The sequence below is a fragment of the Hippoglossus stenolepis genome, chromosome 7, assembly GCF_022539355.2.
Source record: "Hippoglossus stenolepis isolate QCI-W04-F060 chromosome 7, HSTE1.2, whole genome shotgun sequence".
NCBI lineage: Eukaryota > Metazoa > Chordata > Actinopteri > Pleuronectiformes > Pleuronectidae > Hippoglossus > Hippoglossus stenolepis.
The window spans coordinates 19,052,404-19,066,653 of record NC_061489.1 but is presented as its reverse complement, the minus strand read 5'-3'; the positions used below and the strand labels follow the sequence as shown (position 1 = coordinate 19,066,653).

At 40.3% G+C, this 14,250-nt stretch overlaps 1 protein-coding gene and 1 long non-coding RNA gene across 2 annotated transcripts in view; both read left to right on the top strand.

Moving 5' to 3' along the window:
• The window catches only part of LOC118112519, a 75,804-nt gene extending 73,377 nt beyond the window's left edge, over positions 1 to 2,427 (top strand). Inside the window, exons 3-4 of the long non-coding RNA XR_004697235.2 lie at positions 1,065 to 1,144; positions 1,337 to 2,427. This is a non-coding gene — a long non-coding RNA (uncharacterized LOC118112519). The remainder of the gene's footprint in view (positions 1 to 1,064; positions 1,145 to 1,336) is intronic.
• Positions 2,428 to 3,388: 961 nt separating this feature from the next.
• Positions 3,389 to 14,244, top strand: xpnpep2 (X-prolyl aminopeptidase (aminopeptidase P) 2, membrane-bound). The gene is made up of 21 exons (XM_035161488.2): positions 3,389 to 3,710; positions 4,287 to 4,348; positions 4,734 to 4,838; positions 4,932 to 4,995; positions 5,704 to 5,808; positions 6,476 to 6,562; positions 6,726 to 6,869; positions 7,760 to 7,861; positions 8,865 to 8,946; positions 9,091 to 9,292; positions 9,403 to 9,492; positions 10,206 to 10,315; positions 10,511 to 10,588; positions 11,015 to 11,086; positions 11,194 to 11,254; positions 11,586 to 11,655; positions 11,817 to 11,921; positions 12,193 to 12,252; positions 12,358 to 12,434; positions 12,528 to 12,617; positions 13,753 to 14,244. The coding sequence occupies exons 1-21, from the start codon at positions 3,662 to 3,664 to the stop codon at positions 13,951 to 13,953; spliced, it is 2,016 nt and encodes a 671-aa protein (XP_035017379.2). The 5' UTR covers positions 3,389 to 3,661; the 3' UTR covers positions 13,954 to 14,244.
• Positions 14,245 to 14,250: the final 6 nt, after the last annotated feature.

Genomic DNA, 14,250 nt, shown 5'->3' with positions numbered 1-14,250 from the left:
GTGTAAGCTGTATGAAAAACTGGCTCAAAGTGTGTTATGAAGGAGAAAGAGAAGCCAAGTTCAAGTGCCAACAAATTCTATTGATTTTCAAACACTGGCCAAGACCTGAATTTACTTCATACTGCAGAGAAAACAGGCTGTTACTTGAAACAGCCTAATTCATACATCGTCAGTGTAATTTGCTCCTGTTTTAGTTTGCATGTACTTCTCCATTGCATTAATTTCATCAGCACATTACGTATTTCAAACCCATCGCACTGCTGCCCCTCTGTTTTTGAAGCTCCTTCCAGCAAGAAAACACAGCAGAAAGCCTGCAGCGATTCATCCTCTGGGGACTATGAGCAACTGGACCAAATTCCATGGCAAATCATCCCATATGTGTTGGGATATTTTAGTCAGAACAATGAAAGAGACTCCTTGTTTTCCCTTTGTGGGAAAAAAGTCACTTGTGCATTTCAAGAGAAGGTGTAAGGATTACAACAGGTGATTTACTGTAGAGGTTGCAAGAAGGTGAATCTACGTAAATCTGTCATCATTCCGCTCTTCCTTGCAGCACAGTCTGTCTATACATCACAAACGCTGCAAATAAGAACCAGATACAATTATTCACCATTTAGTTGAACCCAGACTATGAAAAACTACAGACTACAGTTGCAAGTTATTGTCATTTAAATCCGCATTTTACCCATTTTCCTTGGGGTTGTTAGTTAAACCACTGTAATAATTATTTTAACACATTATCAATTACACTTTCAAAAAGGATGCATGCAGTGATGAACTTGCAGAGAATTATCACCCAAATCTGCAGCTTTATATGGAGTTTCATTGTTTAACTTTCAGGTCAACAGTTTGATTGTTTTGGTTTAACTGTTTTCACAGGAACACCTAAACATCCATTATTCAGTCAAAGAATAGCTGGTAAACGTAGTAAATGACTCTACATGATGTTGCTATGTAACTGCTGGATCTGTAAATATTCAAACGTTTCCCTACAACTTGTTTCTGCTGCTGTTCCCATGTGGCCCAAAAAAAAAAACAGCTTTGCTTTTTTCCCACTTTTTCAGGTGGTTTCATTGAACTCAAAATGTCATCGGCAAGTGAGACCTGAGAACACCGACACATACACAAAACAATATCGAGACAAGTAAGTCACACAAAACAATCATCAAACATGCAGAGACACCTCTTAAAATAATCACACATATTACTTACACCCCTTGACCTTTACTCCTTTATGCCTTAAAGAACAGTTTGTGTACAGTAGGATGAATGTGTCAGTCTGTCTGAGCAGAGACACAAATCACAGGTTTATGTTCAGATATGCTCTCTACTTAAGATGCTGTTGGATCAAAGGCCTTGTTCATGGAACGTGTGGATGAGCTCAAGGTGTCGAGTTCATCACCGGCTGCTTTTATCACACCTGTGCCTGTCACTGAGACAAAAACCTGACACTGTACTGTACACTCACAGTTTAATTGTAGATGGAATAATGTATTCATGTACTTTGCAGATATATTTGTTCTGTGTATATCATCACGTTTTAAAGTGTAGATGGCTCAATGTAGCCTGAGTCTGTCAACTACACATGCAGCGTTTTTAGAAATGATCTACAAATGTAAATTTTCGTACCGGTGGTTTTAAATGTGACATGAAAGAAGGTCGCTGTGCCTTTTCCTTTTCCTTTTTAAAGCATCTGGTGAAGCCCATTGGAACAAATCTCCCCCAGTTCACAGTAAAAGTGAATCAGGCTTGTGTCAAAATGTAATTTCTCTCTTTGGATTTTTTCAACATGAGCTACACTGAGCCATATTTAAATCCAAAAGCCTTACAGATTTTATAGAAGCTTTTGGGGGTTTTCACACTGATTAAACTCATCAGGTTTTACAGATTGTATTCATGGCATTTTATTGAATGAGATCTGGGTCACTTCAAATCTAAAAATACTGTGAGCAGCAACAAAGCATTTTGAAAGCTAAGACTATTGATCTGTGACGGATTTATTCTTTTCTGTTGTCTTCCCACAACATTAACTTCATTAACATGCTGTAAACTAAAATGTAATGGTTTATGTTACCTTTTTAAAAGAAAAAAATCTCCCACTGCAATAAAACAAAATGTTCATAATCCCCAGTGGATGAATCCCATTGACATTCTTGTAACGTTTCAACTAGCGCCACCTGCAGGTTGTCATTTATAGTTTGAGTTTTTTCCATTAAATCTGGTACAGGTTATGTATCCAGGTAAATGCTTTGATGTAGAGGTGCAAAGATTTGTCGATTGACAGATTAATCATTAGTCAGAAATTTAACCGACAAACATTTTGATATTTGAAGAGTAGGTTTTTTTCTTTTTTTAGGGGAAAATATTTGATAGTAAACTCAACATCTTTGAGTTTTGTGTGAAAGAATAATTTTAAATTAAAGACGTTTGATACCAGCTTTAAACTTTCCTGTCATATTCACTGACACATATTCACTTTAATCAGCTGCACTGCAATGATGAGAAAAGGGGTTAATAGAGAGATGCATCACTGTGATCACTGCACATTATCCACATTATCCAGTGTGTATCCTACATATCTCTTGATGTCAGCTGGGATTAGCTCCAGATACATGCTGAGATACAGATAATAGATGGAGGGATCTTGGGCTTTTTCAAAAAGCCCAAGATCCCTAAACTACTGTCTCGTAGTTTAGGTTTTATAGCCGACCATTTCTGTAACTTTCTGAAACTGACTAACTGACATCGGCACCCTGATGAGATGAAAGAGGAGCCGGGCATTATACTTCTCTCGCTACCTTTTTTTTTTATTCCCTTACATCTGTCACTTTTAATGAGAACAGCCGAGTACAACACCATGAACGTCTTCTAGGAGGGACTGAACATATGCCCCAGAATCTTTAAATGACACTGCCTCCTCCTCCCTCTACTTCTTTTGCTAAGTGCCGTTATACATTTTTGTATTGAAGAAAAGGATTTAAAAATACCCAAAGCACAAGCGTCCTCCATGGAGGTCTCTGCTGGATTACAGGCACTTGCCTATAATCTGTGGATCTGCCGAGATAAAAAATTCTCTCAAAATTCAACATCTGTCCACAGACAAACAGTCTCATACATAATCATTCATGTTTTGTATTTGAACAGCCTTGGCCGTGTTGTTCAGTATATTCCTGCGTGTTTGAAATAAGAATTGAAATCTCTCATCCTCATCCTAAATACAAATAATTGTAAATAAAACTATTGTATGAAAAGGTTTTTACTTAAGATAAAACACGTGCTGGATGTTTGTGCGTCGTAGTGGGAACTCGCTGCCTCTGAGTCACACCATGAAACAAAAACATTTTGATTTCAAATGATGGGAAACGTGGGCGGTCAATTTTAAGGAAAGAAATGTTTCCCGAGTCCCAAGAGCTGCTGCACATGATTCCTATCAGAGGGCCACAGGGAGAGGAGATAGTGAGTGGTGGCAGAGGAGGAGGAGAGAGGGAGAGGGGGAGAGGGAAAGAGATAAAGAGAGAGAGGACAGTCGTACTTACGAGCAGACACCCACACGCAATTTCTCACCAGACACCCACACACACTTTCTCACATACGCTGCATACACATCGGAGCACCTGCTTTGTAGCCGCTCTGAGCGTGTGCATCTGTTCCTGACGCCAAGATGCCGTCCTGCGGCTGGCTGTTGGCTCTGTGTGTGGCAGCGCTGGCAGGTAAGAAGTTCCTCTTTATCCTCACTGATGTGTGTGAAGACTTTGATTCAGCTGCTCTGATCTTTAATGTGTCTAATTAAGATGTGTGAAATTATTATTATTATTATTTTTTGGTATCCTGTATCCTGTTCTGTAATTCTGCTTTGCAATTCCAACCAGTTTTATAGCCTGTACTTATAATCCTATGTCATGCTGTCTCATGAAAACACTTGCAAAGTGGGCATAAGAAATTGCCATCTGTTCTTTGCGTGCCTGTAGGTTAACTAATCAGGATTTCTTTGCATAAAATTTGTCTTGGAGGACGACATGTGATCTGTTTGTCCTGTTCCCTTTATTCTATGTTTAACAGATCATCGGGTGACTCTTATTGGGCTACACAAGTTATTTGGTCCTTTTTACTTTGACCGGCCGGACGTTTTTGTCCACATCGATTCCACAAATTGCTCCGACTGTAACTGTGGCTCAACGTGGAGCTTAAGTTTACACTGTTGTAAAAATGTGCTTGCGTAGCCCGGCTCGATCACCACTTTGTGTCACTTCCCAAGGTCTTTTAACGCTGTGTGTTTGTCATGTCAGGAGACTCTGCTGGTGCTGCTGCGTACGAGCGAACCGAGAGGAACTGCTCTCTGTCCCCGCCGGTGAGACCAGCTTGTCAATGAAAACATTATGACTTTGAAAATAATTGACAGTCATTATTGCCTTTATCCATAAAATAATAAAAAGCAAGTTGTAAAAATTGACATCAGAGAAGTCACTCTGTATTGTCCTCTCATTTAACATTTAGCGTGGTTTTTATACAGTTACAGTTAATGATTAGTGCACATGCGCCACGGTTAATGATTACAGCGAGAGATACAGAAAGGGATGATTCAGCAGTTGCTTGGGTTTTAATTAAATCAAACGACTTTTTCACACTCTGTGTCTCTCTCCCTTTGTGTGTGTGTGTGTGTGTGTGTGTGTGTGTGTGTGTGTGTGTGTGTGTGTGTGTGTGTGTGTGTGTGTGCGTGTGCGTGTGTGTTACAGTACCACCGAGGCTCAAATACCACACTCCAACTGCAGGAGTTACGAGCGCGAATGCTTCCCCTGAATATCAATGCGTATATTATCCCTGGCACTGATGCTCACCTGGTACATTTGCTGTCCATCATATTTAATTCATCTCTGTCTAAACCATGGGTGTGTGCATATGCATGTTTGTAATCTACTCTGTTTCTCTGCCAGAGTGAATATATCGCACGACGGGATGCTAGGAGGGCCTTCATGACCGGTTTTACAGGCTCCGCAGGTACAATCCTTTTCTGCCTCCCCCTCTCCGTCCTCCTCCTAATCCCTGTGACTCAACTCCCCGCGCCTGAGTGCCGCGGCCACGCAGCTTCTCTACTTTCATCCCACATCCTCACCATATAGCCTATACCTACCTCTTTGTTCATTTGGTTTCATTGTCTTGACTCACTGCATCGCTGCGTCCTCTCATTCTTCTGCGCTCGCCTTTGCACAGTAACTTGACCATTAAATCATGAGATCTGTTTTCACGCAATGATGGTTAACAAAATTAATGATCATGCATATTTCTTCGCTTAGCTGTTGCACGGATGAAGGGACGAGGCGATAGATGAAAACTCAGTAATGTGCTGTTTGCAACCGACTGCACGAAAATAAGTCACATTTCGTGGGCCTCTATAAAGGAGGTCTCATTTAGATTTGAAGATCTACTCATATGCTGCTACTGACGTGTATGTATGTATCTCATGTGAGGGTACAACAGTGGAATGATAATGTCAGCCCTCATTATATATCCACCACACATCGCCACTTTGCTATCTCCTCGCTGTTTCTTCTTAACCTTTTAGTCTCTCCCCGCACGCACACATTTTTCAATATTAGCTGGCCCATCACACATTGTTGTAAGTCAACACTGACATTTATAGTTGTTTGTAATTCACTGTCACTGCTGCTCTCCATAACACAGCTGCCGTCCTGCCTCTCTCCCCAGGCACTGCTGTAGTTACTCAGACCAAGGCCGCTCTGTGGACGGACAGCCGCTACTGGATTCAAGCGGAGAGAGAGATGGACTGCAACTGGGTGCTGGAAAAAGATGGTAAGGAGCAATGATACTGTGACTTCTTGTTATGACAACGCAGGGCAAACAGATTAAAATCTAAGATTTGTGGTTTTGATGATCCGGGCTAAAAATATCCTGACAAATGCTGCAGCTATTATTGATAAAAATAGCTCAGGAACAAACTGAAATAAGTGCACGCTTTGTCCTGCAGAAACAGAACATGTGATGCTGATGGTCACACATTTGTTAAACAGAAAACTTAACAGAGAGCAGATTTTCTAATATTCGAATAGGCAATTCAGCTTTTATGACTTGCTTAGTTGGTTGTTTTTTTATTTATAGTGGCCAGAAAGTGATGGATCATTGTGTAATTTATGTCGTGATTTATTGTATAAGAAGTTCCTTAGAGTGCATCTTTAACTCATCATATTTTAATCAAAAAGTATTTATGTTTTCTGAAACACAACAACCACATCAGTAGAAACTATATTATGTGATCTTTGTGAAATCGTCATACTGTCTAACCTTTTGGTTATTTTTGTTGTCTACATTTTGTGTTTAATACATTTCTAACTGACCAAAAACATTTTGAATATCACTGTGATTTATATATATATTCTCCGCAGGTAGGCCACTAGATTTATTCTGTCACTTTCTCCAAAGTCAGTAATGATTCCAGTCTGTCATGTGTGATTTCCTCCAGTGTCCATCATGAACATGGCCGAGTGGCTCATCTCCGAGGTTCCACCGGGCGGCCACATTGGCTTCGATCCCTTCCTCTTCTCCCTCAGTGAGTCTCCCTCCTCCAATCCCTCCTGTCAGTCCAGGTTAACATCAATAAATCGCATAAGTAGATGGAAAATTATTGGCGGAGCCACCAGACGCCGCACAGACTGTTTACTTGTGATTGATTTGCTTCGTTGAGTGTAATCATCTGCAATTCCCTCCATTAGAAACACAGGAGGACTACAGCATTAATCTGCAGTCCAGCAATCGCAGCCTCAAATCCATCCCCGGTAACCTGGTCGACCAAGTGTGGGAAGCCAGACCGCCCGTCCCACCTCACACCCTCACCCACCTGCCAGACAGAGTCATACGTGAGTTTCCTTCCTTATATGTGCGTGTGTCTGTAAGTGTGTCTGCACTGTACACACATAGGCCTACACACTGCAGTCTGTGGTGCCGTTTATCTTTGTTCTGGCAAATACCTGCAAACTGAACAGAGGGCAATAAGTGGCTCCACAAACACAGCCATAAACATTGGCTCATGTCGTATGTCTGGTTGACAGATCAAATACAAACTGAGAGAATGGAAGAGCCTCAGATAAGGAAGTTGTCTGGACGCTCATGAGCCTTATTCTTCTTTATGGTCAGACAAATGGAACAAACGAAGAGCATCATAAACCTAATGGTTTGTGTGTGTGTGTGTGTGTTTGTTAATGTGTGTGTTTGTTAATGTGTGTGTTTGTTAATGTGTGTGTTTGTGTGTGTTTGTGTGTGTGTATTTGACAGCAATCTTGTAAAAAGCATTCCATACAGGGGTTTCAGAAAGTCTTTTATAAATGCTGTGTCATGGCGTGGTTACTGGAAAAGCACTAATGTGCCTTCACTTAGTCAGAAGCATCAACAACACTGCTGTTCACATCCTATGAGCTGCACTAATCAATATTTTTTAATGGAATGATTTTGTTCAAAGTGACAAATCCACAGAGAATTATCACCTGACTGCAGTTTCAAACAACTCTGAAACATTTGAGCATCTTTTATGTAACTCAATTTTGTTCTGTGTCTTTTTAACTGAGCTCAATGACTTTCAAACAAGAAATATGAACAGTTGCTTCATAGAGAAGCTCTTGATTACCAAGCAGGCCGACCGGGCACAGGTCCAGGTGTCACAAGAGCTCAGGAGGCCTGTTTCGAATGCAAACGAGCGTCAAGTGTTTATTGGGTTGTAGATGCAAAGAAAATCAAATGTGTGTTTTTGCAGAAAGGTCTTGGCAGATGAAAGTGGATCACATACGGAATCAGATGAGGGACAATCCATACCAGCCCACAGCTCTTCTGCTCTCAGCGCTGGATGAAACAGCCTGTAAGTAACGCTTATGCCTAATTTTCAATCAATCATGCCACTGATATAGGAGAGAAAATAATTTTTAATCTATATGAGAGCTATAAAGATACATTTCATCTACTCTAAAAGTGAATCTATTTATGGAAAATGATGATAATACTTAAAGAATTTGTTTTATCAGATTGACTGTTGCTCTTCACCACCACAGAATTAGAATTTGATATTGCCCTCAAGACAATTGATTGAAAGTTTTAATTAACTGAAATCAAATTTGCTGACCTACATTTTACCATGAAGATAACTACATGAAGAAGAATTTTAAACAATGCAATTACAACAATAATGCAAAAAGCAAACCAGTATTGAAAAGAATCTGGACGGATCATCGATGTGAGATCAATGAAACTAATAATGTTTTCAAAATTAAATGACAAGAATAGATAATATCAGAATAGGATACTGTTTTCATAAAAATGTTTTGTTGACAAAATGTTTAAAAATGCTGAACAGCCGCTTTAAGCCTCTGGCTGAATATCCAGTATACTGTATAAAAACAAACAACAAAACAAAGCGCATGAAAGATTATGACAGACTCTCAGACAAACAAGGGTTTCTAAAAAAAAAAATAGGGCAGTACTCATAGCATAGAGGTATAAAGAAAATATTCGAACTTGAAACTTTTAAATAACTAGTTATAAACTGACAAAAATGCAGGATTGAAGCAGTGTGACTAATCAGCTCAGCATCTGGTAAATGAACAGTGTATTATTCAAAAGCATTCTCCTCATAACCCACACAGGATGACTGCTCTGCCTCAGACCGCTCCAGACTCCTGAGTTCAGAATTAACAAATCTGTTCCCAATGTCGGGGGCTCAGAGACAGTCACGTACATCCGACACTAACAGAAGATACAGACTGTGTGTCTGTGCTCAGGTGGATCTGTCAGATGATGTAAATGGATGCGTGAGCTGCTGCTGCCACTGACATACAGTGTTGTTGTGTATTTGTGGTTTTTTTTAGGGCTGTTTAATCTGCGCGGCAACGACATCCCATACAACCCCTTTTTCTACTCCTACACTCTGCTCACAATGGATAAGATCTGGCAAGTTCTTTCTCTGGGATTATATGCAAACACATCAGATTCTGTCTCTGTTGCTGTAATTTCCACCACAAACACTAGAAACAAACCAATAATCATATTTTGATATATTCAGTATCAGGACTTTTTGTACTTTCCCTTCTCCAGGCTCTTCCTCCACACAGAGAGAGTGACAGAGGAGTTGAAGTTGTACCTGAACGCCTCGTGCAACAACTCCCTGTGTGTGCAGCTGAAAAGCTACGACACTGTTCGAGACCATTTAAAGACGTATGTGGCCCAGCCAGGAGTTAAAGTGTGGATCGGCACAGAGTACACAAACTATGCACTTTATGAGGTCATAACACCGGAGGTATGCAGACATCTTAAAAATGAAATCATATAATTGCACTGCATATTTCAATATAATGATTATTATTGTTATCGTTGTTTGAATTAATGTTGTTTCCCTGTATTAATTAGGACAAACTGATGACAACCTCCTACTCTCCTGTGTTAACGACCAAAGCCGTTAAAGATGACACTGAGCAGAAAATCCTGAGGGAAGCTCACGTACGTAAACTGTGAACAGACATACTCGGGTTATACATGAGCAAACCACAATGTACATTAGACTGTAAATAAAGATGGATGACACACAGTGAAGCCAAAGCATCTTGATTGCCCCCTGGTGGCTGGCTGCAGTAAAGGTCATAAACCCTACCTGCTCCATGTTAGCAGATGGGACATGGACAAAACTCAATGTCAAAGTACACGTCAAATACATTTTTCTCGAAGATGGTTTCTGTCATTTTAGGTAAAAAAAAAAGTAAGTTATTGCTGCTCTTAACATGGGATGAAACGTCATGATTGACAGCTGAGACAGACTTGTGATTGGTTGAGCTTGTGTATCGGTGGGACATCGATACCACGGCTCGATCTCTCAAACACTACTGCTCTGATTCTGGCTCGCATATGGAATATGTTGCTTAATTTGTAAATAGTTGGACGAAGTAGAGACGCGTCATCCATCTTTATAAACAGTCCATGATGCACATACAGTCACTGTGTAATCACTGATAAAGACACAATTGTGGTTGTTACTTATGAAGCTTTTAAATTTATTATGAGACCATTATCTTTACAGGGTAATGGTCTCACTGACACTGATAACACTGATAGCTGAACACTCGCCTTGATATATTTTTAGTACCTTGTCCAATGACGTCTGAACAGCTTTGTAACACGTGAGGTTTGATCCCGTGTGTCGCTGGGGCTCTGTGCAGGTGAGGGATGCAGTCGCGGTCATCCAGCTGCTGATATGGCTGGAGAAGGCTGTGCCCGAGGGGAAGGAGACTGAGCTGACGGCTTCAGATTACGTCAACAAGTGTCGCAGGTGAGCGCCAAGGCAAACACTGACTGAATGATCAAGAGCCCAGAAAACACACAGCTATAAAGACCCTGAGGTTCAAACTCAGACAGATGTCCAGTAATTGAAATGAAAAACATGAAGTCCAGACATAGTATAGAACAGTTCAAGACACAATCACTTCAAAGTGCATTTTCACAGCTAATGTGAACATCATTACAGCAAACAGAAGGACAGCAGAGGCCCAAGCTTTGACACCATCTCTGCAAGTGGACCCAACGCTGCTCTGGCCCATTACAGGTAAGATGAACTAATGGTCTTTTCATTTTTAGTGACTTATCTTTTATCATAGTCTGTAATCATCTCATCTTTGTATCTTGGTTTTTAGAGAGTTACCTCTCCTTGTTGGAGGGTTCAAACATGCTCGGACAAAGTCGACTGCTGATACTGCTCCATTACTATCATTATCCTAAATGTAAAACTATAAATTAAAGGTCAACATTCATTTACTGTGAGCTCACATTTGGATATTACCTATTAAAGGCATGAGATGCATCTAAAATAGTTAAATTAATGATAAACAAGAGCATCTGAGAGTCAAGGAATCAATCTACAAATTTAAAACATGATTTAGAAAATGGTCAACACCCTTGTTAAAGCTTGAGGCCTAAACCCAAAGACTGACATGGTCCTCATAGTCCTGATACCATTTCCTGTTTGTCGCAGCCCATCAGCAGAAACCAGCAGGAGGTTGAGAGTAGATGAGATGTATCTGGTCGACTCCGGAGGACAGTATCTGTGAGTAAAAACACACTCTGCTCCAGTTTCACTTTACATCACCCACATGTGAAATGAGTCATCCCGTCTCTCACCACTGATACTAATACAAATACTACCTCCACTAGAGACGGGACCACTGACATCACTCGGACAGTTCACTGGGGAACCCCTACACCGATGCAGAAGGTAACAGCTTCAATTAAAATATGAAAGTGTGAATCTGTGAAAAGATATTTACATTTTCTCTGTGAAATATCATCCACATCATTCCTGCTGTCATTTTTATGATAAATTGGCACTTTAATGATCCTCTGACGTCGTTATGTGTTCGAGCAGTAAATCAACACTAACATTAAACTGTACAGGCAAAGCAGACAAAAAATTGTGCAGTGAAATTAATAAAAAATACATGACATGTTTCTCACAGGTCTTACAGTGAGAAAGTGTATTGAGTTATAGCTCAGCATTGTGCAAAGTCAGGTTTTTCACACAGTCTCAATCCTGTCTCACTTCACAGGAGGCCTACACGCGAGTGCTCATGGGAAACATTGAGATATCTCGAACCATATTTCCCTCAGGGACAAGAGGTGGGGATGAAAAACACTTTTAGAATGAGATTAACGATTCTACTCTGACACTTTTCTCTGTTTCACCACGAGAGAGCGCTGTTTCTCCACCTGTCATCATTGTCTCTGTGCCTGCAGCAGGATGTTAGATTTGAGCATCTCTTTGTTTTGTTCCTCAACAGGCGTGAACATAGAGATGCTGGGCCGCCGGGCATTGTGGGAGGTGGGCCTGAACTACGGCCACGGCACAGGTCACGGTGTTGGAAACTACTTTGGAGTTCATGAGTGTACGGCTCCTTTTACTTTTTATATGATCTTCAGATTATACGACCTCCAGTTTTACTCAGATTACTGTACTGTACTTTAACAGTGACGTATTTATTGACCAAAAAAACTGTTGAGCCTATAAAATGTAAGAAAATAGTCTCATTCAAATATTTGACCCAATCAAATCAGAAAATATTCTGGTTGTTTCAGAAAAAACTATTTTTCCTCAAGTGAATGCAACATGCTTCCATCGTAGTTTAAAGATGTAATATTGTGATATTTCTGCTGCAGGGCCGGTGGGTTTTCAGAGCAACAACATTCCCTTCAGAGCAGGAATGTTCACATCGATAGGTGAGACTTTTAAAACCAATATCCTGATGGTAAACAGAATTAACTTCACGTGCACATTTCATGGCTCAAATGCTAAACACCAAACTGTCGATGGTTTTCTTTCAGAACCTGGATATTACAAGGAGAACGACTTCGGGATCCGAATCGAAGATGTTGCTGTGATTGTACCCGCCCAAACGAAGGCAGATACATTTAATGACAATATGTGACATCATCAGATTGAGATCAGTTCTTTGTAAATAACATCTGCCTCCATGTGTTCTGTTCACCCTCAGTATGGTCACAACTTTCTGACCTTCGACACCGTGTCACTGGTTCCATACGACAGAAAGCTAATAGACACGTCTCTCCTCAGCCCAGAGCAGGTAAGACCAGTGTTTGACGGCATCGTCCACTTCATGTCAAGAAAACTGTTTGTTAAGAAGTTACTAAACCTGCACTTCAATTATTTTTAAAAGGAGTTACTTAAACAAGCTGATTCATCATATAAGCATAGGTTTTCTACTCCAGTTATAAAATCTGATTTTTAATTTGTAGAAATAACGCTTGTTATAAAATGTTATTTCCTGCCTTAAGAGCAGGTTTCCTCTTCTAAAACTTCCCCTTTAACACGACACCGTAGCTTCTCTGCAGCTCAGAGATCAAAACAAAACCACGTGTGAAGTTTTACATCTGCACTTTTGTTCCTGTTAATCTGAAGAGAAAGATATTTTTGTTAACATCATGGAACAGTAAAGAAAATTGGTCATTTTCTGAAACAAGGAGGAACTGTGTCGTCTTTGGGCTAAACTGTTTTTTTTTTCCAACTTCTGTTAATTTAGTGCCAACTGGTTTGAAGGTTTTGATCCACTGATACACCAGTATTTCAACTTCCTGCTTAATGAGTACATGTACTTTTCATCATTATTGGAGAAAACTGTATAACTGTAAATTGTACTTGAGTAGAAGTTTGAATGCAGAACCTGTACTTGTAATAGAGTATTCTTGCTTCTTGTTTCTGGCACTATGTTGGCATTATGTTTTCAGGTTGTCCATCCATCAGTCCGTCTGTCTTTCCCATTCTTATGAACTCAAAACCTGAAGAGCACATGGAGGGAATTTCTCCAAATTGAGTACAAACGTTAACTTGGATTAAAGGATAAACGGATCGATTTTGTTGGTCATGGTGACCTCATATGAATCTGACAAAACATGCATGTAGACTGAACTGCTGTGTTTAGCAGAGCCATACAACCACAATGATTCTTTAAGTAAACAATCAGGACTTCAGAATGTAGAACAAAAGTGATCCAAGTATTGATCCCTGTGGAACACCATATTTAATGTATTCAAGTGTATTCAACTTCAGATAAATCTGGATTATTTTGTGCTATTTTTGCATTTTATCCAGTGTTTTCACTCAAATCCGTCCAATTCATCGGTGATATTAAACAAAGCTGCTCTGTGTCTACACGTCAGCAGAGTAAATCTTTCATCCAGAGTTCTTCTGTGTGTCTCCAGCTTCAGTGGCTGAACAACTACTACGAGACGATCAGGAGGCTGGTGGGTCCTGAGCTGGACCGACAGAAGCTACATGAAGAGAAGGACTGGATGCTGAGAAACACCGAGCCCTTCACCGCATCTGGATCGTCTGCGTCCGTCTGTTCCTCCTCGCTGACGCTCATCACTCTGGCCGTCGCTGTCCTCCACAACGTCTCCTAAGCATCTTCTGACGCTCACTCCATCCTCTGCAGACTTGCACACTGACGTTACCCCTATGCAGTCTCTATTTAGCAGCTATGCCAGGTTGAGAGATGCACTGCCATGTAGATTTTTTTAATTAAAAGGATGTTTGTTTAATAATTTAACTCTGTGAATAAATTTCAGATATTGTGACGTTCAAGATTTTAAAATGAGCTTTTGTGTGATTTTTGATGTTTTGAGTTTTGGGTTTTCAAACTGGACCTTTGTATGACCAGCTCATTTCATTTCTATTTTATTAAAGTGAGACTCTTTTAA

What these genes read in the sequence shown, in the direction of transcription:
- xpnpep2 (XM_035161488.2), top strand. Translation starts at nt 3,662, where the DNA reads ATGCCGTCCTGCGGCTGGCTGTTGGCTCTGTGTGTGGCAGCGCTGGCA. An exon ending in CTGGGTGCTGGAAAAAGATG is followed by an intron (nt 5,809 to 6,475) that starts GTAAGGAGCAAT and finishes GATTTCCTCCAG; the next exon opens with TGTCCATCATGAACATGGCC. An exon ending in AGGAATGTTCACATCGATAG is followed by an intron (nt 12,253 to 12,357) that starts GTGAGACTTTTA and finishes GTTTTCTTTCAG; the next exon opens with AACCTGGATATTACAAGGAG.